Source organism: Rhinatrema bivittatum, chromosome 2, assembly GCF_901001135.1.
Source record: "Rhinatrema bivittatum chromosome 2, aRhiBiv1.1, whole genome shotgun sequence".
Lineage (NCBI taxonomy): Eukaryota > Metazoa > Chordata > Amphibia > Gymnophiona > Rhinatrematidae > Rhinatrema > Rhinatrema bivittatum.
This window is the reverse complement of record NC_042616.1, coordinates 295031802-295055033: the sequence shown is the minus strand read 5'-3', so window position 1 is coordinate 295055033 and position 23232 is coordinate 295031802. Positions and strand designations below refer to the sequence as shown.

Here is a 23232-nt window from a genome sequence, read left to right as displayed (position 1 = left end):
CTCTGCCTATATGCCTCCTTGTGAATGTTGCTCAGTGGGCAAGTTGCTCTTTTCTGTGATCTTCTCCACTGCCAACTGCCAACACCTTGCTGCACCATTTGCTTAAAATAGTCTTCCTGGGTTGGTGTATCATGTTCCCAGTCTAAAAATCCACCTTCTTGAGGCAGCTTTTAAATCTTAAGCCCTAATTATGCTTACAGACTTATTGATTTTAAGTGTTATTAATACATTTTCCAAAATGTCTTTTCCCTGTATGCTTGTGATTAAATTGTAAGCTCTGTTGAGCAGAGAGTATGTCGAGCAGTGCTGTAGAAGTGACTAGTAGTAGTAGCGCACCACCAGAAATCAAGAGGAATTCATCCCATCTCCTAGCAACCTACATTAGCTAGATTCATGTAAAGGTTAAACCATATTAAACTTCCACTTAAAGCTGTAGGAAGCTGCAAAATTAGGGGTCATGGCATGAAACTCAGAGGGTAGACTCAGGAATGATGTCGAAATATTTTTTCACAGAGACAGGGTGGTAGATGCATAGAAAGCCCTCCTGGAAGAGATGCTGAAGACGAGAACAGTAATGGAATTCAAAAGGGCATGGAATAAATGCAGAGGATCCCTAATGGCTAAATGAATAAATGAAGTAATCTGTATTAACTTTGTGGCCCCACTTTATTTATTTATTTATTTATTTATTTATGTCTTTTTTTATACCGAAGTATAGCAAATGCCTTCACTCCGGTTTACAGTTTGATCTGGACTATGAATTTACCCCTAGGTTTGGGGTGGGGAATACCACATGAGAAATTATATTTACTAATAAGATTTATCTTTGGGTTTGTAGCCTGAGTGAGGGATGAGACAGGGTCCTGGTCATCCCAATACCACAATTCTGTGCCCTTCCCAAACAACCGCTTACTTGTGGCATCACAGCCCAGATAAAATCATCACACCAGACTAAAACTGTAATTAACTTTTTTACTAGTTTTATGTAAGTAGACAGTAAACCCAGCAAGAACATTAAATGGGAAAAGTACAGTCTTGAAGTATAATATAAATTTGCAGTTTTCTTATTTTAAATGAAGTAATGCAAAAATAACACTGCATATAGCCTATTAGCCAGGGCAACCAACATACACATGGATAGTACAAACAAAAAGCTAATAGAGAGAGGTTGGGGGCGCAAAGCAGTGAAATGCACATATTTCAAAAATTCTTTACCCTCCCCCCCCCCGAGTACCCAAAAGGGGGAGGGGACAGATCCATCACAATGACACCAGTTTGTAAAGAGTGCACCTTTTCCCAAACACAAAATTGTGTGGAATAAGAAATCAAGCAAATGAAGTTGCTCGATGGTGGAGCTGGCTAGATCACAAACCAAATATATGATACCAACGATGTATAGAAAGGGAATCCTTTATTAAAATACAAAATCGTGAAAACCCTTGCCCGACTCAGGTCGTTTTGCCGTATTGGTGGGCTGCATCAGGGGCTGTAAAAAAAAAAATATATAAAATATATCTATTTAATAACTATTCATAAACAGTTAAAAACATATACTAAAATGATAAATAAACAAATATAGTAAAATAGTTTGATATACCATCAATACAATACTGAACGCGACACATAATAGATAAATTGTATAGAGAATACTCCTAAAGAAAAAAGGAAGAAAGAAAGATTTTGTGTATATATTACCTTATTAGGACCTGGATTCATCATTCATCGCTGAATGATGAATCCAGCGAAAACAGGGGGGCAGAAGGGGGGCGGGTCTGCAAAAGCTGGCAGCCTTCCCACCACCGCGGTGTCTTTGCTTCCGGCTTTCGCACCGAATAGCGCCACCGTGAAAGGTGGTGCTATTCAGCGTGCTACTGGTGACAATAACGTTACTAACCTTATCGCTGCCAATGAAGACACCGCCGCTCCGCCCTGACTCCAATTTGCATGCTATCGCACGCGAAAGGCTTATCACATGCGATACGGCTGTATCACGTGCGATAAGCTTTTAGAAAACTACCCCCTAGGGGTAGTATCAGGATATGACAGTGTGGGTAATATGCTGCAACAGTGGTCTATGTATATAAATTATAAAAAACAAATGCTTTTTCAGTGATGTGTTAATGGGTCAGTTATTTCATAATAGTCAATTCAATGGAGAATAATTGTCTTGTCGGTTTTTTTTTTTTTGTTTGTTTTTTAAAAGATCCCCAAAGATGAAAATAAAATATAAAAAAATGTAAAAAATAAATCTTTGAGGAAGTAGGTTTATACTGCAGTAGGGACTTATGATATAGTTGTGATCCTCATTCGCTATGCATAAGAAAATTAGGGTATGCAAATTGTAATTTGATCTGTATGTAATCATATCAGTTGCTATGACCTGATTAAAAATCAAATAAATGATAAAAATTAAACAATGTTTAAAAAAAAAAAAAAAAAAAAAGGAAAGAACAGGAGCATCTCAATATATCACAAAATGTTTACAAAAAGACGAAAAGGTCTATTTCTTGATTCAAACCACGTGGGTGAACGGTGTTAAATTTGATAAGAAATTACTCAAAATTGCGCAGTTACATTTTCAAATTTAACACCGTTCACCAGTGTGGTTTGAATCAAGAAATAGACTTCAGTCTTTTTTTTTTTTTTTTTTTTTAAACATCTTTTAATTTTGTTATCCCCACACACTAAATATTTATTTCCAAAATGTTGCACAACCATCTTTCACTTCCTATCGCTTATCTTCTGGTCTTTCACACATTTTTTTCCTTTGGTTCTCATTTTAAAAAAATAATTTTTTATCGTATACAATATATTTACTATCGGGCTGATACAGTACAGTGCGCTCTGTCGCACTGTTAACCCACCATTGGACGCGCGTTTTGGACGTGCTAGCGTTACCCCTTATTCAGTAAGGGGCCGAAAACGCGCGTCCAATCCCCCGAACCTAATAGCGCCCGCAACATGCAAATGCATGTTGATGGCCCTATTAGGTATTCCCGCGCGATTCAGAAAACAAATGTGCAGCCAAGCCGCACATTTTGCTTTCAGAAATTAGCGCCTACCCAAAGGTAGGAGAGGAGAGTGGTACAGTCTGTGGAGCAAGTTCCCCGGTGGTATCGGAGGGGAATGAAGCTGTGCAAGATGTGGGAGTGAACAATCTGCAGACCTCAGAGATTAGAAAACTGGAGGTTTTCACTCTAGAATCCCTTTGGGATTTGATTGCAGGTATGTCCTCTACATATAAGGAACAGTCTAGTCGTTTAGAAATTGCTGCCAAAAAATTGGATTCAGTAGCCAGTGACCACCAGCAGGTGCTTCAAGAATATTCTCAATCCATTCAATCTTTGAGAAAAGATATTAAAAGCCTACAAGACTTCTCTGTTATAACTGTGTGAGCGCATGATTTCCTCGAGAAGAATGGAATCCATTGAGAATTTCCTGAGACATTTAAACCTGAGGCTGTTGAACTTTCCTAAACTTTTGGGTGAAATACCTTTAATAACTTTTAAACGATACCTACAAGAAATCTTAAAAATTCCCCCTGAACAAGTTCCCGCCATAAAGAAGATCCTGTTTTTGCCCCAGAGACTGGGGCTAATGCAGATCTCGGCAGTTAATAGGCCAGATATTTCAAATTTAACTGAATACCTAGAAAATTCAAATATGGAGATTAGAGAGAGCTATATTGTTTCGTTTTTTTTTCTGAACATGACCTCAGTTATGTGATGAGATGTTACTTTAAGAATTTAAATGTTCCATATTTTGGGGATCATGTCCGGATTTATCCAGATCTGGCAAGACCAACACAAACTAAGTCGTAAAGCTTTTTTATTAATGCGTCCGGAAGTAACTTTAGGAGCAAATTTTCAGTTACGTTATCTTTGTAGGTGTGCAATTAAGCTCTCTGGTAATACTTATGTTTTCTTTAACCCAGAGCAACTACGAGAGTTCCTGAATAGTAGAGTACAGAATCCTATAACCAATTAATAGACCGGATCATTACAATGTGTCCCGGGGTATCAAGCAGCAATTTCTTTTGTATTAGTTTCATTGAAGTTCCTTTTTTTCCCCTTATTAAATTCTCTCTCCCCAATGTTCCTTTCTTTGAAAATAAGAGAATATTTGTATTTTTCTTTGCTAAATGTATTAGAGATTTCTTAAATAATGTCTCTTAAGTTGCATTACAAAGTGTATCTTTGTCAATAAATGTAAAAGATTGCTAAATTAAAAAATAAATAAAAATTATGGGATTCAGATACATGCCTGAAATATGAACAGAGTGAGGGGTCTTTTTTTTGCATTTGTTCATGGAATGCAGTAATTTTGATGTTTTTCTGATCCCATATTTTAACTTGTATAAATAATATAATTGGCAAGCAAACCCTCTGAACATACTACACTCTGCTTTTGCTGAGGGGCGTCTCTGTGCTGCAAGAGGTTAAATTAACAAAAGCAAAACAGGTGTTTGCCAGTATTATGATTTTAATTACAAAAAAAAAATGATTCTGAAGTTTTAATATCTAAAGAGAGTTTATCTGTTGCCTGTTGGTATTAATGGGATAGCACATTTTGAGCTACTGCATATCAAGTTAGTAAAAGAACAGAATTTAAATCTTTGTGGGATTGCTTTGAGTATAGGTTGGTTATCTCAAATGTGGGAGACATGAGTGGGGTATGATTGTTGACCATTTCATGTGGTATGCATGTTGGGCATAAGGAACAAAAAAAAAAAAAAAAAAGGGAGGGTGAATTATACATGACTTGAAATGTATATGTTCTTGGTAGTTTTATTTTATATGGTTTGCTGGTTTTATTTTTCTTGTTTGTCTTCAATAAATAAATAAAAAAGTGAATAAGGTCGTTCATGTCCCACATTTTTGAGTGGAAGCTTTGTTCATTTATGTTGTCTGTTCAAAAAAGAGGAATTCCTTTCAGCCCTAAATCTCAAAGAAACATAATTCTATATCCCAATAAGAGACTCATCAGAAATATCTTCACTTCTATTTGACAGGAAAGCATTAATAGTTCAGAGCACTCTTTTTTTGGATTAGCAACAGTCTCGGGAACCTTTACCATGGTGGTAATAGCAGCCTACTTAAAGGAAGGAATAATGGTTCACCCATAACTCGATGATTGATCAGGTTAAAGTCTCTCCAAGAAGGTACAAAAATTATGTCCAAGGTGTTGGGAAGGCTTAGAGCATCTAGGCTAGAGAGTCAATTATACAAAGAGCAATTTTCAGCCATTACAGTCAATAGAAGTTTTAGGGGCACTTTATGCACATAAAACTTATCTCAGTCCGAACTGAGACTTCATTTTGGACTGAAGTTTTATGTACATAAGTAAAAAAAAAAAAAAAAAAAGTTGAAAATCCGGGTGTTCACTAACAGCTGGTGATTATATATAAAGCAAAAGAAGGTAATTTGTACCAGAAGTGCCTATTATGATGGCCACATAGATGGTGTAAACATTTTGTTTTGGAAGGTTATTGCTTAGTGATTACATATGTCCTTTTTGTATTGTGCCTTTGTTATATCACTTTTAAGCTCTTCATCGGGGTATTCCTTCCTGTCTTTCTAATTATCTTCCAACCAGGGCATAGTCTGCGATACCCAACACAATCTGTTAAGATTACCTAGATTAAGAAGGACTGGGGAGATGTTGTTTTTTTTCCCACTCTTTGGAACTCTTTGTCACTCACCTTGTTTGAAAAAAGGTCTGTGCTATGTTTAGAAAATCACTTAAGCCATGGCGTTTTTTGCTTTTGCTTTTAATTAAGAAGGAATTGTATCATTTTTCTATTGTTATCAGTATTTCATTTGGCTATGGATCATGATTTTTTTGTTTCCTAATTGTGTTCTGTATTTTCCATGTTTTTAATTCCTCTGTGTATGTAGTCTTAGATTTGTATAGTTATATTTATTTCTGATTATTTTGTATTGTATTTTTCATTATGTACTTTTGACTTAAGACAAATAATAGAAAATTGTCTTGACACTCTGAAAGCATTTTTACTGTACATCGTTTTGATTGTCAAAATTTAAGAAAAGTGATTAAGAAAATGAATAAATTAAACTGAAAAAAGACACAACAATCACAACTTGAAAAGTTAGAAAGGTGAGATTATTTGTTCAACTGTGGAATTGTCTTCACCTAGCTAATTGATGGCCAAACAAGTCCATCAAAATTTTTTTTTTTTTTTAATATCTTAACAGATTTTTAAAATAGGAGTAATGAGTTATCTGGATGGGTATCCAAACCTTTGCATATGCCATGTTCACATTTTTATTATCAATCTGCTAAAATCAGCAAACAGTAATTTTGCATTAAAAATTGCAGAAAGATGTCATGTTCAACTTTGTAAATATTCAAAAGAAGCAAAAAAAAAAAAAAAAGTTCCCACTATACTTCTAATAAATCACACAATAATGGAGCGTGAACTGCCATAAACACATAACTGCAATCAATCACAAAGCAAATGTGTGATTATATGCTGTCAGACTCAAAACATTGGGTATGCCAGAAGGCCTCAGAAAAGTCCCAGTTACAAAGGTCACATAAGTTATCTAGCATACAAAGATGGAAAAAAATTTGAGTTGTGCAGTTTTATCACTTCTAGTATTTTTAAATTCCAATGCATGCAGAAAAACAAGGTTTAAAAAATATATAAATTAGATGTCTGTAATTTCCAACTTTCCTTACAAAAAAAGCTGTACTTATCTGTAAAGTAATATTCGTTAAATAATCCACAGTTCAAAAGATCGGTCTTAAAACAAGCAAAGGTTCCCAGAAGAAGATGATCAAACGGCCAAAGCCCGAAGGAGCTAATGCTTGTTTCAGAGGCTAAGCTTACATTCTAAAAACAAGAAAAAACAAAATGTTTCAAAACGATCATGTTGAAGCATAAAATATATATAAAACTCTCAACATAAAGAATATCAAGCAGACTGATGTCTCAAACAAGTTAAAACAAAAATGGTGGACCAATGTGTACTCATTTAAATCTCTAAACAGCCAACAGAAGCGTCATTGATATCAAAGCATCACTAATGGGCCAGACACTGATGCTGAAGCGTAATTTGAATAAAATAAATCTAAAAAAATATTCCATTCGGTTTCTTTATTTAGTCCATGGTGGAAGCTGTATTATATTTGTAAATCAAAAATTGTTCACAGTGAATCGGAGGTTAAAATCACCACCACATAGATTAGTTGAATTGTCTCCAAGACTGTGAAAACAAGATCTTCAAGTTTGTGTTGTTAGTTGCACATTGCAAGGCATATCATCGCTTACAACCTGTCATGCTCCCTAATACAGACTCATAAAATCTGTGTGGCTTTCTCAATATATACTAGTGCATAAGGGCACCATATTGCATAGTTCACTCCCATTTATGTACGAGAACTCAGACTTAAAAACATGTTTAGGAAACAGTGTAGTAGTGAGACTGTTCGGTTTTTTTTTTGTTTGTTTTAGATTGTGTACATATTGAGCAGTGATCATATGGGTAATATTCAACCTCAGGAAGCTGAAGATGCTGTATAGAAATCATTAGAGGTGTTTGTGGTATTTGGAGATTCTCAGCTATATACTTAGAATGTATGATCTTATCTCAAATGTTAAATTCCCGTTTAAGAGCAAAAAGTGGAGATCATTAAGCGGGCTGGATTTTAAGAGGTACTCACAGGCATACATTTGTGCGCGCAACCCGGCGCGCATAAATGTACGCCCAATTTTATAACATGTGCGCGCAGCTGTGCCGGAGGCCTCTGTCCCACCCCCGCCCCAGGACATACGTGCATAACCCTTTGAAAATCTGGCCCAATATGTAATTGCAAAATATTCCAGTGTTTCCTTATCAGTTGTTATACCTAGTGAGTTTTAGTGGTGAAAAGTATGGTGACCTCCTGGTCAGCCACTAGATGGCCCTAGATCCCTGCCATAGAATGTAGCAGCTTAGAGAGAAACATCAGTCCTGTGCAGGCCCTCCTTGGAGTAGGAGCAGTGTGGTTAGTTTGAATTAGTCTTTGGAGAGCAAGGACCTAAGTTTTGTTTCCCCAACTTATGGCCGGATTTTAAATCAGCCATGCACATAAAAATTGCTATTTACGCATGGGCCAGGCCCTGCACACATCTTAAAAAGGGCCTGGCCACGCTGGAGCCCTGGTCACTGGTAAGTGCTGGGCCCTGACAAATGTGCAGGCTGGGGGCGGGGCGGGCCAGGACAGTGCCATTCCTCGCTGTCATCGAGCCTTTCTCGCCGGCTGGCACGCGAGGATCGGGACCTGAAGTAACTCACGAAAAAAAGGTACCAAAAAAAAGGGGGATTTAGAGGGTGGGGAGGAGAGGGGAAGGGAGGGTAGGGTAGGGGGTAGGAAAGTCCCTCCCAGAGCGGACTAGGATGGAACTGGGGGAGCCCCAAACTTGTCGCATATGTGATCGCGGCCCATGTATTTTATAACACGCACGCTGATGCGTGCGTGTTATAAAATCAACATGTCCATGTGTGTGCGCCGGGTAGCGTGAGCACATTTTAAAATCTACCCTTTAGTGTATTTGCATTCAGAGGAGACCCCCCCCCCTCCCTCAGTGCACTCCCTGCCTGAGAGGGGATCTGTCTCCTTTTAGAAAAATAATTCATTGAGATTTTGGATGTTTGGTAACTGGAATGAAACCTTAAACCCTTATGGTGAAGGTAGTCCCTAGATCCAGAAGACAAAGGCTGAAGATCTGTGAGCTATCCTACTCCACAGAAGGATCAAGACCATTGATAGCATCACTCTAACCAGAAAGGTTTGGAAGGGAAGGTGGTTTTCTTCTTTTTGTTGTGAGGATTTTGATCCTCTCCTCCTCACAGAGAAGCTGGGCTGGTATAGCTGGTTTCCTTTGTGCATCAGACTTTTTTCCTTCAGAGAAGTCACATCTGTTAGAAATTTGAGGAGAAGGAAGAAGATCAGGAGATGCTTAACAGGATCTCCACCCTAAGTGATCAGGTTACAGACTGTGGACAAGTGGTAGAACATTGGACTCATTTTTTTTCCAGGATTCAGGGGATTTCCCACAATAGGATTTACCTAACCCACTGGGACAGAGTGGAAAAGTGTTTAAGCTTCCTCCCAGGAAACTGAGAAAAGGACATGAACCCAGGAAAACAGTGTAAATATTCCCATTGTCTGGTTTCATTTGTGGAGGCCCTCTTGGACATGGATGGAAGTTTTTTTAGATATCAGTAAATTTTATTTGAAAACCCAGTCTGCGTCCAGCCTGTTTATCCCAGCAGCCGAGGTAGTTACAGAGAAGTGCACACACTTAAGGAAAAGCACACCATTGCCTAGGCCACAAAGGACTATCTTCACCCCCATAGAAAGAACTCACACCTTCGGATCTACAGGAGAAGGGGAGGCTATGAAGACCGCCCCAGATAAGAAATATTTTATAGCCCTAAGGGAAGCAGTAAAACCCCAGAAAAAGGGTTACAAAGGTAAAACAGAAATGAACTGTTCATCTGTAGAGGATTTGCTAGATTGCAATAAGAAATCAGTTACATCGAGTTCTAGTATATGCACATTTGATGATATTGTGATGTATAATCCTGCTTTGCATATCTATGGTGCTCATTTTGAATTCTGTGGTGGCTGAACATCATAATTTCCATAAACATAAAAATTGACTAACAGATAAATTCTCCTACAGCTTCTTGGGTTGGAAACTAGAATATTACAAAATTCTATTATGGTCTGTTGGTTTTCTAAAACTAGAAAACAAAACCAATCCTGTTGAACTATAATAGTTTCATTTTTAGATATTACAATCTGAAAATCAAATATGTAAGCTGTAAATTGCTATCGCATTAAGCTAGTCAGAGAACATCAACAATTCCAAAGTGTCATCCTGATAAATCATAAAAATGCTGTCTATGTAGCGATACCACAGTGTATATTGTTGGAAATTAGCCAAAAAAACCAATGTTCAAATTGACCAACATATAAATTTACTACATCAGGGGCCATAGTGGTCTTCACAGTGGACCCTTTTAATCTGTTGAAAAAAACACTGAACATAATAACAATTGATCTTAAGTATGAAGGAAGCTAATTCGCATAGAAAAAAAGGTAGACACCTAGTTCGGGGGGGAACCCTGATATAAGATTGGCTGAAAAATCATTGCTTCATCTTGCAGAATGTTTGTATAAAGAGAAGTTATATCAATAGTTATTAGCCAAATATCTTCAAAATGACCCAAATAAGCTTCCAGAGTAGTGATCATATTGTAGAATTTCATATATAAGAGATTAGTTTGGGGATAAGGAATCTTTTGCAGATATAATAGGATATCCAGGAGGAGCTTCCAAACTCTTATAGATTTAAGTAGAACATAAATCACCAGTGTAACAGGGTAGTCCACTTTAAGAAACACTTTCTTTTTTTTAGTGATCCATCTATATTCAAAGCCCCTCAACAAGCACCTATCAATGAGAACTTTGTGTATGTGAAATCAGCAATTAAAGGTAAGTAGAAGGTATTGTCAGAGAATTAATGTACAGTCTCATATTCATACTTGTCCTGGTCCATCGCTACAACTGCTCCTCCTTTGTCAGCAGTTTGATCACAATTGAAGAGACCTTATGGAGAATAAAATTATGAAAAGATCTTACTGAGCCTGAAGAAATCTTGCGTATATCTCTTAAAATTGCTTGTAAAAGTAAAATCATTAGGGATGTGCATTCATTGGCTCATTCGTTTCGGTGATGTGCGCTTATCTCATGACAGGAAAGTAGGTGTGCAAAACAGATGGTATGTGTGCATGTAGGTGACAGGTACACGCGAGCGTTCCATCTGTTTTGTGCTCCTACCTTCCGTTTGTGAGCTACTCACATATCACCAAAACGAATGGAGCAATGAATGCACATTCCTAAAAATTATAGGGTCAGCTAAACCAGGAGATATCCATGAATATGATTTTGCAACCAAAGATCCATCAGAAAAAGTAGGAAAGCAGAAAACATTTCAGCCGAAACAACCTGAAAAATTTCTGAAGACACACTTCAAGTAGAAAACAATCAAAGTGATTCCTAGGCACAAATGAGAGTCCCTTATTCAAGACTGCCAATTGTCTAGGTGTTAACATCTTACCCGACAAATTAATTATTCTACATTCCTTCTGTGTTGCAATCTGGTGAGTGGATGCTATCTGCTGGTCTTGTCTATATTATGCTGGTATGTGTATGGCCCTCGACCTATAGGTTTTATGGCTTTTTCTCTACTGTCTCATTGTGAGGATTTCCTGGGCTGCAGACCTAAAAAAAAAAAGATTATGAATATTCACCAGACACCGAAGCTCCCGAGTCTTCAGAAGTAATTTGAAGATAATGTAAAAATTAATTTATTACGTTTAAGTTGCTGAGCATCTGGCTATATCCAAGGATATATTAATCCTATTTTATAATCTAACTCATCATGGGTAAATTTATTGAATATGAATTTCTTCAGCTCTTCACTGAATTCACTCAGAGTGTTGAAACTCTACCAGTTGAGACTCATAAACATCCACAGAGATTTGAGATTGAAGATTTATCAAATAAAGTATAAAACTCGCCCTTCAATTGTAAATAAACCACTTTAGCCTTCTCAGTAATCAACAGCAGGAGAATGAGGGAGCACTTAAGGATTTTATTCCATTTATCCAAAAAAGCAAGGTCTTCCACTTATAAACAAGGCTCTTTATTAAGGTGAAGCCCACGTGGGATTCTCTGAGTATGGCGATATTCTGTTAGTCCTGCCATGTAGTTCAGTTCTGTTAAATCTCTTATTGAGATGAGTTGATTGAATTCCAGTGATCAGTATTAGACTCAGATTGAGCAACATAAAAAACGTTTGCACACAACTGTAAATATCTATGCTCTTTGCAAATTTACTACCCACCTATTAATGGTAGCATCTTGCATAATTGCTGGAGTATAAGAAAACCTGACTGTTCCCAATCTTAAATGGTTAGCTGGCTTATGTATGGAATGTATTATCAAAGGAAACATTGACTTATATTATATAGATAATAAGTTTTATCATGAAATGTTACGCTTTTTTCTTTGTAGACCCCAACAAGGTCACTACTTGTAAACCAACCAAATTGGTGAGCTTTAGTCTATTCTGATTATCATTTTCCATTGTTCTGTTTTGGAAAAAATAATTAGAAGATCTATAAATGCTGATCTTTCATTAAAGATCATTAATTTATCTTGTGTTCTCTTACAATAGGTGTCAGTATATTGTCTCTCAAAAAATGAGACAATTGTTTGTATTTTCCCATATTTGTTGGTTTCCTCTTGCAGTGATGCTTTTGAGTATATATTATATGGAAAATCCAATGATAGACAGGGAAAAATAACATTGTAAAGAAGGCGCAGAGTCAAAAAGGAATGTTCTATAAAAAGTCAGAACCTCGACATCAACTGACATTTCGTGTACAGATATACTGCTTCAGGTGGAATTGAAAAATCGTATCTGATATGTCTGTGCTCTGTCATGGACCGTGCGGTCTCACAGATTGAACTCTCTGCACAGACTGTGAGCCCACATGGTCTGCGACAGAGCACGGAAATATCAGATACGTTTTTTCAACTCTCCCTGAAGCTGTATATCCATATTCGAAATGTCAGCTGATGTGGTGGTTCACTACATGGGGTTAAATATAACCTTTATATTTTCCTTTACTGGACTCAGAACTACAGTGTTATGATTGCATCACAAAACATTCTTAAAATATATCCTTGACATGGCTTTGAAGTGATCTGTTTTGAAGATGAATCATAGATTAGACAAGGTGTTGGAACATACCTTTCCATACACCAAATGGCTTGCTAATTATATAGAAAATTTATTTTTCTTTTGACTCCAGGCCTTCTTTACGATTTCCTTGTTCCCTGTCGCTTGTTAGATTTTGGATATCACGAGAGAGGGCCACTCTCTCTGTTCGTTGTGATGTATATGTGATATGGAACATATTTGGAGCTATACTTAACTGATTCTTTATTTTCACTGAGGATAGCATCCTGACTGTGGATCCTTTGTTTTATCTGTATGATATAAAAACTCAATAAATAAGGGGTATAGGCAAAATTATTTTATTTGAAAACATGTAAAATTGGTAAGAAATAAAAAGTTAGGGACAAAATAAGTTCTAAGAATAAGTCCAAAGGAAAAAATAATACAGAAAAGGCAAGTTGATGTTTTGAGGAATCTTGCTGGTAATTATGCTTTAATAGGTCACTAGCTAATTTTCTTCCTTGTTATGCTAAAATTAACTCTTCCTTTTTCCTTTCTTTCAGGTCTTCTTAAACAGTGATGAGGCTCTTATTAACAAAAAGTTACCCAAAGAACTTCTTTTGAGGTAAATTAATACACAAGATTTTAAATCTGATGCTCAGATAGAGATTTGTTTAATTTTATTTAAAATTAATTGTAGCCCATGCCCTTCATAGTTTAGGGTGGGTAACAAAATAACATACGTAATAAAATTGTTTCCTAAAAGCTTAACACGATAAAATCACATTGCATTTAAAATATATATTGCTATGTACGGCATATCATCTGTCCGGTGGTAGCCTTTTATGGTTTAGACCTGCACTATAAGGAGCTTTGGCTATTGTAGTTATGGTAAATGCTATAGAAAATAAATATGCTTTTTAACACTTTCTTAAATTCCTTCCTGATAGTCATGGTGTGCAGATTTTGTGGTAAGGCTTTCCAGAGGGTAGAACCATTATTGTTGTAAGGGAATATGGTATACACTTTACTAGCAATAATGAAAGTGTAAAAAATGTTTAAAGGTCTATTGACTGGAAACAGTGGTTAGACACCACATAGTTCTCCTAGGACAAGCAGGATAGTAGTTCTCACACATAGGTGACATCATTAGATGGAGCCTGGCACGGAAATCTTGTGAGTTTCTGGAACTTTGATTACGTACACTGAGCATGCCCTATACCACGAGTCCACGTGGGGTTCCTCGTCAGTCTCTCTTTTTTTTTTTTTTCTGCAGAACTTTCGCCTCAGGATTAAGTGAGCTCTTGGCTTTTTCCTTGAAAATTGCCTTTGGAAAACTTTTCACTGGATTTTTTGTTTTTTTTCATGTTCTATTGGCACCGGATCCCTCTTGGTTCCTCCCTGTAGGCTCCTTAGGTTTTTTTCAGCATTTTTGGTAAGTTTCTTTTCACTATCATTCTCTTCCACCCCCCACCCCACCCCCCCATGGCGGCAGTGCCTATGTGCATGCCAGCTTCAACTGCCCGCTGTCACTGTTCAAGTTTTACTTCTCTTCTTTTTGTTCATCATGGCCTTGTCCGGTTTTTGTTGATGCCCCTAGTGCCTGAGGACTATGTCCATTACGGACCCCCGAGATATGTGTCCTCTGCCTGGGGGCATAGCATGACGTCCGGGATTGCCGCATGTGTGCCCAGATGACTCCTAAGGGATGTCATGCTTGACTCGATAAGATAGAGAAAATCTTCGGATCGAGAAAGTCCAAGCCATTGACGTTGGCATCGGTGACATCTGCACCGATGGACCTTGGAACTGCACTGATGGACACTGTGCCATTGACATTGGCGGGGCCTTTGGTTCCATCAATGTTGCTGGCGAATAGGGGCGCTGGAGACTGGCCCCTGTCAGTTTCTTCCAGGTTGAGGACATTGGGTTCGTCGTCATTGACCTTTGCACCGGAGAAAGACTAGGCTGAGCACAAAAGGGAAGCCGAGGAAGTATTGGTACCGGTCACCTTTAATGCATGGTGCCGGGCTCAAGGATGCCCTGGCTCACACTGTGATGCCCCCGAAGCAACCCTGTGACGAGGAGTGCCAATCCTCCATCAATGCCGGGGGTCCACAACGGTCTCCACCAGACGTGGTGCCAATCGCCGTCCACTTCGGGGATCCAAGGAAGATCTGGCCACCCCTCCTGCCTCCCAGTATGTGTTGGCATTGGCAACTTTTGAGGAGGAGCTAGAGCGGCGGGTCCAGCTGGTGGTGGAATGGGAGCTGCAGGCTATTGGGCCTGTGGTGCACAGACAGTACCGATGCCTGCACTGTCTGTCTGTCTGTTCTAGAACCACTGCTGTGGAGCAGCCCAGTGTGCTCATCGGTGCTTTACCGACCCAGCTGGTATCGGTTCCCGGGATGCCATCGATGCTTGGCAGGGCACCGATGCTTCCCCTGACCAATATGGTAGTCATTACTGGTTCCTTCAAGGAGGAAGCTCCACAGAGGCCAGCAGGAATGCTGAGGTTTGTCATCCCCTATCCAACTTTGCCAGGGCCGGCACTAGTGCTACCTGTGCCTATGTCTCTGTACAAAGGTCGAGCACCTAGGGCCCCATCCCCTGTGGATTACAGTGAGGATGAGATTCCATATGACCCCTGAGGGGGTAAAATACTGCAGATTCCTCCTCAGAGGACTCAGATGGTCTCCCCCAGAGCCATCTCCTCCAGAGGAGCAAAGGAAGTCTTCACCAGAAGTCTTAACCTTCGCAGGTTTTGTGCAGGCAATGGCCAAAGCCATTCCTTTTCAGTTGTTGACAGGAGAAGACGCCAGGCACAAAATGTTGGAACGGGTGGAGCATCGGGAGAAGTCAAGAAAGTATTGCCATCGATCGCCATCTTCCAAGCTTGGGAAGGCATCAGCACCGTCTGAGTTGCCCCCGAAGTGGCCCCGGTCTGAGGAGGCTTCACCCTACATTGAGACCGAGGTTCTGAGGTGATCTCCACCAGTTTCGGTGATGGTCACCGATTCCCCCCTCTGGGCTCAGATGGGGGTTTGGTTCCACCACCACCTCCTCAAGCTGTCCTCTCGTCATCAGCATTCAAGGAGGATTTGGAGCGACATGTATGATTGGCCATCAGTCGAGTCCTACAAGGCATCAAGCCGCCGGTTTCTTCGGGGCCTCCACCGCCCCTGGAGCCGGATCCATTGATGCTCGCACTATTGCTAGAGCGACTGGATTTACTGCTTTATGCCTTGCCGACACAGCCCATCCCAGTACCACGGCTGCCCTCGATGTTGCACGGGGCACCAAAGTGGTCTCTACCGGAGGCTATTCTGGTGGCACATTCCTCTGAGGAAGGACTGTTGGGTTTGGTGCCAGTGGGCCCCTCCCAATTCCTTTGGTGCTTCTGGTGCCCACGGGACCACTGGTGCCGGCACCCACAACTTTTGGGGCTCCCGGTGCCTTCGGGGTCTAGGCCTAGGGACAGCGTAGGGTCACCAACTCCTCTGTCCCCAGGTGCTTTGAGTGAGGAGGGCCGCCCCATATGACTCTTAGGAAGGGGAGGCATCCTCGACCTCTTCAGAAGACTCCGAGGATTTTCCCTCTGAGCCCTTGCCCCCAGAGGAAAGGCGTAAGTCTTTACCAGAAGACCTGACGTCTGCCAGTTATGTGAGAGCTGTGTCTGAATCGATGTCTTTCCAGCATTTGACCGAACAGAACTCCAGGCACAAAATACTGGAGATCCTCCAATTTGTGGATGCCCCTAAGGAGGTGGTAGCAGTACCGGTGCATGACATTTTCAAGGATCTGTTCTTCCAGTTGTGGGAGCACCCCATTTTGGTTCCCCCAGTGAACCGAAAAACTGATGCAGTTTATTTCATGCAACCTACCATGGTCTTTGAGTGCTGCCATCTTCCACATCAGTCCGTGGTGGTGGAATCTGCTATGAAGAAAGCTAAAAGGGCACTGACCCGTTCTTTGACTCCTCCAGGTCACGGTCACAGGACCCTGGATGCTCTTGGATGGAAAGTCTTCCAGGGGTCCATGCTGGCAGCCCAGATTGCATGTTAACAGTTGTATATGGGTCAGTACTCCAGGAACCTCTGGAAACAGTTTCAAGATCTGGTGGAATGCCTCCTGCAATAGCTTCAAGAAGACTTCCTGAAGGTGATTCAGCAGGGATTGAAGTGTGACAAGTACGAGGTTCGGTCCAATTATGATGTTTTTGAAATGGCAGTGAGGGTGGGTGCTGCAGGCATAGGCGCTTGCTGCATAGCCCTGCTTCGGGCCTCTGATCTCCGGCCAGAAGTCCAGAAGCTTATAGCGGACCTCCCTTGTACTGATGAAAATCTCTTCGGAGATAAAATCAAGGAAGCAGTGGCGCAGCTAAAGGATTATCATGAAACCCTCCAGCATCTGTCAGCCAGCACCTCCAACCCTCAGTCCTGTGGCAAGAAGCCATTAAGGCTGAGTTCGAGACTTCCCTTTTACTGCCCAAGGAAATATTATCCTCCAGTGGGTAGAGCAAGGTCGCAGCATGCTATGCCTAGGGCACGCATGTGACAGCCACGCGTCCTTTGGCCATGGGATTTTGACTGGCTGGGAGGGAGATTTGGCCAGCAGCCTGCCCCTGCGATGAATGAACCTCCTGTCGGAGGCTGCCTGCAGTTCTTTGCAGACCACTGCCGGGCAATCACTTTGGACCAATGAGTTCTATCCATCATTTGTCGGAGGTACAGACTGAACTTCTGCAGGGTCCACCCGAAATCCCCTTTGTGCCCCTTATGGGGGTTTTCAGCGAACAGCAAATACTGTGAGTAGAGCTCTCCGCCCTTATAATGGCTCGAGCTGTCAAACCTGTACCTCTAAGTCAGTGAGGCACAGAGTTCTATTCTAGGTATTTTCTGATTCCCAAGAAAACAGGAGGCCTCCATCCTATCCTGGACCTGAAGGCTTTGAACAGATTCCTTGCAAAGGAATGGTTCAGAATGGTTTCACTGGGGGCCCTGATCTCTCTTCTGCGGAAGGGGGACTGGCTTTGCTCCCTCGACTTAAAGGATGCCTATGCTCACATTACCATCTCTCCCAACCATTGAATTCTTGGTAGGAGACTAACACTTCCAGTATCAGGTACTGCCCTTCGGCCTAGCGTCCGCACACCGTGTTTTCACAAAGTGCCTAGTGGTGGTAAGTGCTTACCTCAGAAAGCAGCGGATACAGGTCTTCCCCTATCTGGATGACTGGCTTATCAAGGTCTTTTTAAGCGTTTGTCAAAAAAAGTAATTGAGAATTCCAGGAGACAAATGTAATGATGGAGAAATGAGAGCAGCGATCAAATTTTAAGTGTAACCCCCTGAAGCAGATTTGCGATCGAAACATGGCCATGTCGGGGTTGTGAGCGGATACTGAAGATAAGTGTGTGTTGATTTTTTTGCTCTGATGAATGTGTTCAAACAAGACAGATCTATATGTGACCCGGGTAGGGACCTTCCTGGATTGTGACTGTTTTTAGGAAAAACAAGAAAAAATAAAAGTAAAAAGTTTTGATAAATGAATAAATAAAGTAAAAGTGGACTCGAGGGGAATACAGCTTGTCTACATTTACAAGCTGTGCTCATGAAGGTCCTACATACATATTTTGAATAAGTATTAAATATCTATACTGGGGAAATTTTTGTGGTGTTTTGGAATCAAGAGCAATACCAGGCCCGGGGCCTTGCAGGCTGTCCAATCCTCCATCCGGATTTTGGAGACCATGGGGATTCTGATCAACTACCTGAAGTCCCAACTGGTTCCATCCCTACTGCTGGACTTCATTGGGGCGAGGTTCGATACGGACTGAGCTAGGACGTGTTTGCCCCGGGACCGGGCGCTAACTCTGGTGTCCCTGGCAGGGGCAATCTCTGGGAGTCACCAGACCTCTACGCACAATATGCTGCACTTGCTAGGCTCTGCACACCTTGGACTGCACGAGGGCCCTAGCCTTTTATCTAGAGCATACAGCAGGCCATAGGTAATCCACACAACTCTTTCTCATTTGACAAAAATAGACTGAGTTGCAGTGTCCAAGCAGACCTTATCGAAATGATTGGCAGATTGTATGCACAGGCGGGACTGCAGCTTGGTGGCCTTGTTAAGGCTCATTCTGTACTAGCCATGGCAGCTTCGGGTGCCCACTTGCGTGCAGTGCCCATGGGTGAGATCTGCAGGGCTGCAACCTGGAGTTCTCGCCATACTTTCGTCACACATTACTGCCTGGATAAGGACTATCGACGTGACATCAGTTTTGGTCAATTGGTCCTCCGTAATCTTTTTCAACTGTGAAACCCAACTCTGCCTACCTTAGGCCCTGAGGTTGGGTTCAGGCTATCTCCCAGGTTGTAGCAGCACGGTTTGTTCTGCACGTTGGCACCTGTTAAGTGCTGGCTCCTTATAATTGGGAGCAACCTGTAGCAACAAATTCACCCATATTTTGAGGACTACCATCCTGCTTGACCTAGGAGAAAGCAGAATTGCTTACCTGTAACAGGTGTTCTCCTAGGACAGCAGGATTTTAGTCCTCTTGAAACCTGCCCTCCACCCCACAGAGTTGGGTTTCTCCTGTATGTGTGTTTATTTTTTGGGAATTTTATGTTATGAGACTGAAGTGGGACCCCGCGTGGATAGTGACATGCTGGGAATACTCAGTGTGCCAGTTAAAGTTCTAGAAATTTTGACAGAAGTTTTCTGTGCCGAGCTCCATCTGATAATGTCACCCACGTGAGAGGGCTAACATCCTGCTGTCCTAGAACACTTGTTACAGGTAAACAACTCTGCTTAACGGAGCTTGTTGTCTGCTTATATATACTACATAGATAGTAAAATATTCAGTCTTCGAGCAGTTGCAGAATGGTGCTCAGAATATTTCTCCCTTTTGTACTTTAGGCAACTGTAATTGGAAAGTACTTGGGTACATTGTGTGACTAATATATTTCTCTTATGTTTGTGTGTTAATGTGCGTGCATGTACATACATATATGAGAAATGTTAGTCACCCAGTACTCAAGTTCTTTACAAATAGTTGCTTGTACATCTATACAGAGATAAGCTAGATACAGTATAAATATATACACAATTTAGTTGGTATCAGCTTCTGTTTAGCTTTGTCTTGTAATTTACAGTGTAAAGGTGCCCATAGTTTTATTTTAAAAGCAAGATTTTTGGTACGGGGAGAAAATGATTGTAAACAGAGAAATTTTATACTACATTTTTTATATTTGGTTATTGTTGCTTTTGTCCAATAATATGTACAGTTCTTAACAGTGAATGCACATAAAAAGCAGAGGGGTGGATTATTTTCTGAAATATTCAGTTTTTGTTATATAGAGATTTCAGTAGAGTAGGTTGAGGAACCTTTATAGAAATGTGGCTGTTACTCCAAGATTAATATCTTGTATCTTTATTAAAAAAAAAAAAAAAAAAAAAAGTTGATATTTTCCTTCCTTTCCCTCCCAAAGAATCTCAATCCTACATTTCAATTAATACTAATTTTTTTTTCATATTTTATTTTGTTTCTCCACCAAAAACTAGATAAAGGCAATAATTCTCAGATTTTTTTCTTTTAAGATTGAATGGCAGCATTTGACATGGTAGACCAATTTACTATGCTCAGTCATTTGTAAGAGCTGGAAGGAAGGCTGCAAGACGTTGCCTTTAGATTTTCTCTCTCTCTTGGCTATTATTTGGAGTCACACAGGGCTCCATTCTGTCTCCCCTGCTGTTCAACATTTACCTCCAGCTCCTAGGGAAAATATTTGAACAGTTTGAGATTAATTATCACATTTTTGCAGATGGTGATCAGCTATATGTTCCCCTAGGTCCTTGCATGCTGAGGTTATAAATAGTCTAAATAGATGTCTACAGGGAATTTGTGAATGGATGGAGTCAAGCAGTATTACATTGAATCCTACAAATATTGAGGTTTGTGGTTTCATAATAAAATTGTAGACTAGATTTTAAATGGAATAATCCTATTTAATACCTAAGTACTTAGTCTTACAATTATATAAGCCACAGATTTCAGCTATTAAGAAATCATTTTGCAGCTCAATAATCTTCAACAAGCTTGTCCCTTTTTTGACCAAGTAATGACCCATATTGCATTTAAACCTGTTGTTGATACATAATGTTGCAGTCTGTTTGTTTACAGTTTGTAGATCAAGAAAATATTATTACAGTCCTGAGAAATTGCCATTCGCTATCAGTTACCTTTTGGCTCCATTATAAGATTTTCTTTAACTATTAAAGCTCTCCTTGACCTAGATCCACAGTACCTTATAAATCAGTTAATTCTTTATATTCCTGTCAGATCTCTTAGATCAGAGACTGAGGTTCTCCTCTGAATTCCCCTTCTGAAAGTAATATGGCCAGCAGCAACTCATGCCCCCAGGCATTTTTTAATGCAGCCCTGTGATTATGGAATAAACTTTCAAGAGTTACATTTAATTGCTGATTGTATACACTTCAGACATTTACTGAAAACCTGATTATTCTAGGGCTGGCTCAGTGGTATCACTGTGCACTTCCATGTGGAAAGTCCCTGGTTTGATCTGTTGGGTCTTCTACTTCCCAGCTGGGCTGGGGATGCTGTGTATGGAGCGCTCACAGCTTCCTAGGGGAGGAAGCTGTGGTCATTGCTCAAGAATGACACCTAGTGGCCAGATTCAGAGCTCATAATTAAAGGGCTCCAAAAGGAACCCTGGCACTGGTTTGTAGTAGGGATGTGCATTCATTTTCAATGCATGGGCAATCCGCAACGCATAAGTCCCTATTCGTTGTATTCGTGGGTTCGCGAAACGCATCGTGATCCCCCACGAATACAACATAACATATATTAGTTTCATTCTTTTGGCTCGCAGTGATTTCTTAGCGGCCGTTTGAAATAGGAGATAGCAAAAACCAGCCCTTTCCTGTGAGTCATAAGTGACCTCACAGCCCTGTCATAGAGTGGGTCAGACAGGTTTGCAAGGAGACGAGAATGCAACCTATCAGAGCTAAGCATTTTTCTAATGCAGCCAATTGCCGCTCTCACTCAGTGCTCTGTGACGCTATTCCTGATGACGCAGCACTATTTATGCATTAAGCACGCGGCGTGCCATGCACTTTCTTTTGCGGGGGTGGTCTGGGGAGGTGGTCCGGGGATGGTGGCTTTACTCAGAGCTAGTCTGAGTGTCTCAAATCTGTATTCAGTTGCTAGCTACTTTGATAGAATTTTCCATTGAAAAAGATATTTCTTCATTTTAGCTGCTGTGCCAAGCAAGCCATCCTTTTTATTTAACTGCGGTTTTCTTTTTTTTAAATTGAACTCAGGCTGTCTTTGTGCTCTTTTAAGCCAAGAAGACAGTGCACTCACTGGGCATCAGTGGGCACTGGGCAGTTTTGCAGACTCACATATAATTGGACAGCAGTGCTCTCTGAAGCCAAATCCCCAGTGAGCCTCTTTTGTAGTTATAAGCTTGGTGTGTGCACATACAGCGGTCCCAGTAGAAGTGTACATCCAGGCACTGCCTCGTGGGCCTGGGGGCGGTTAGCAGACTCACATATATTGGGACAGCGGTGCTCTCTGAAGCCATGTCCCCAGTGGGCCTCTTTTGTAGTTACAAGCTTTGTGTGTGCACATACAACGGTCCCAGTAGAAGTGTACATCCAGGCACTGCCTCGTGGGCCTGGGGGCGGTTAGCAGACTCACATATATTGGGACAGTGGTGCTCTCTGAAGCCAAATCCCCAGTGGGCCTCTTTTGGAAATAATTCTTTTAATTGAAATCCCTAGTAGGCAGTGACATTAAATCCATAATGTTAGGGAAAACTAAATGTGGTCGAGTGATTGGGACTGGCAGAGGAGGCACTTCAAAAGGCAGTGCCAGTCCCCCATTAAAGTTAAAAAGGGACCTGTTCCAATCTAAAATCTCTGGAGGGGGGGCAGGCAGTTCCATCCGGGGAAAAATGAAATTTAAAGATGATGCATCACCACCACCTGTTTCTGACACTGTAGTTTTGGAAGTGAGGGAAGGGGAGGCTGAGCCATGTAAGACTAAAAGGAGACACCCAAAAGCAGCAGTGCGACAGCAGACTCGACTTAGCGTTGACAATGTAGCACAGGCACTGTTTGTTTCTGATTCCAATGAAGACATCTCGTGTGGGATTCTCATTATCAGAAATGGAAGAAGTAATAACTGAAGAAGGTTTAGGAGGATTAGTTAGTCCTGTCTTAGCCTCCACTTCAGTGCTGCAGGGGAGAGATGAAACTGATGATGATGAGGAGGAAGAGCAGTCAGCGCCCTTGGCATTGCTTCTCAGGGTGCACCCACTACTTCAGCTCCAGTGCCAGCATCCACCCCAAAGACTATAGAGAAGGGATGACGAAAGAAATCTGTGATCTGGAGCCACTTTAAAGTGACGGAGGATCTGCGTTTTGCTCAGTGCAATTACTGTGCC

The 23232-nt window shown here is 40.8% G+C and overlaps 1 protein-coding gene across 2 annotated transcripts in view; it reads left to right on the top strand.

Annotated features, from left to right (window-relative positions):
* The window catches only part of FBXL2 (F-box and leucine rich repeat protein 2), a 239067-nt gene that overhangs the window by 23204 nt on the left and 192631 nt on the right, over positions 1 to 23232 (top strand). For both annotated transcript variants that reach the window (XM_029589646.1, XM_029589645.1), the window contains exon 2: positions 13327 to 13388. In XM_029589646.1, coding sequence (XP_029445506.1) covers positions 13327 to 13388 — 62 coding nt within the window. The remainder of the gene's footprint in view (positions 1 to 13326; positions 13389 to 23232) is intronic.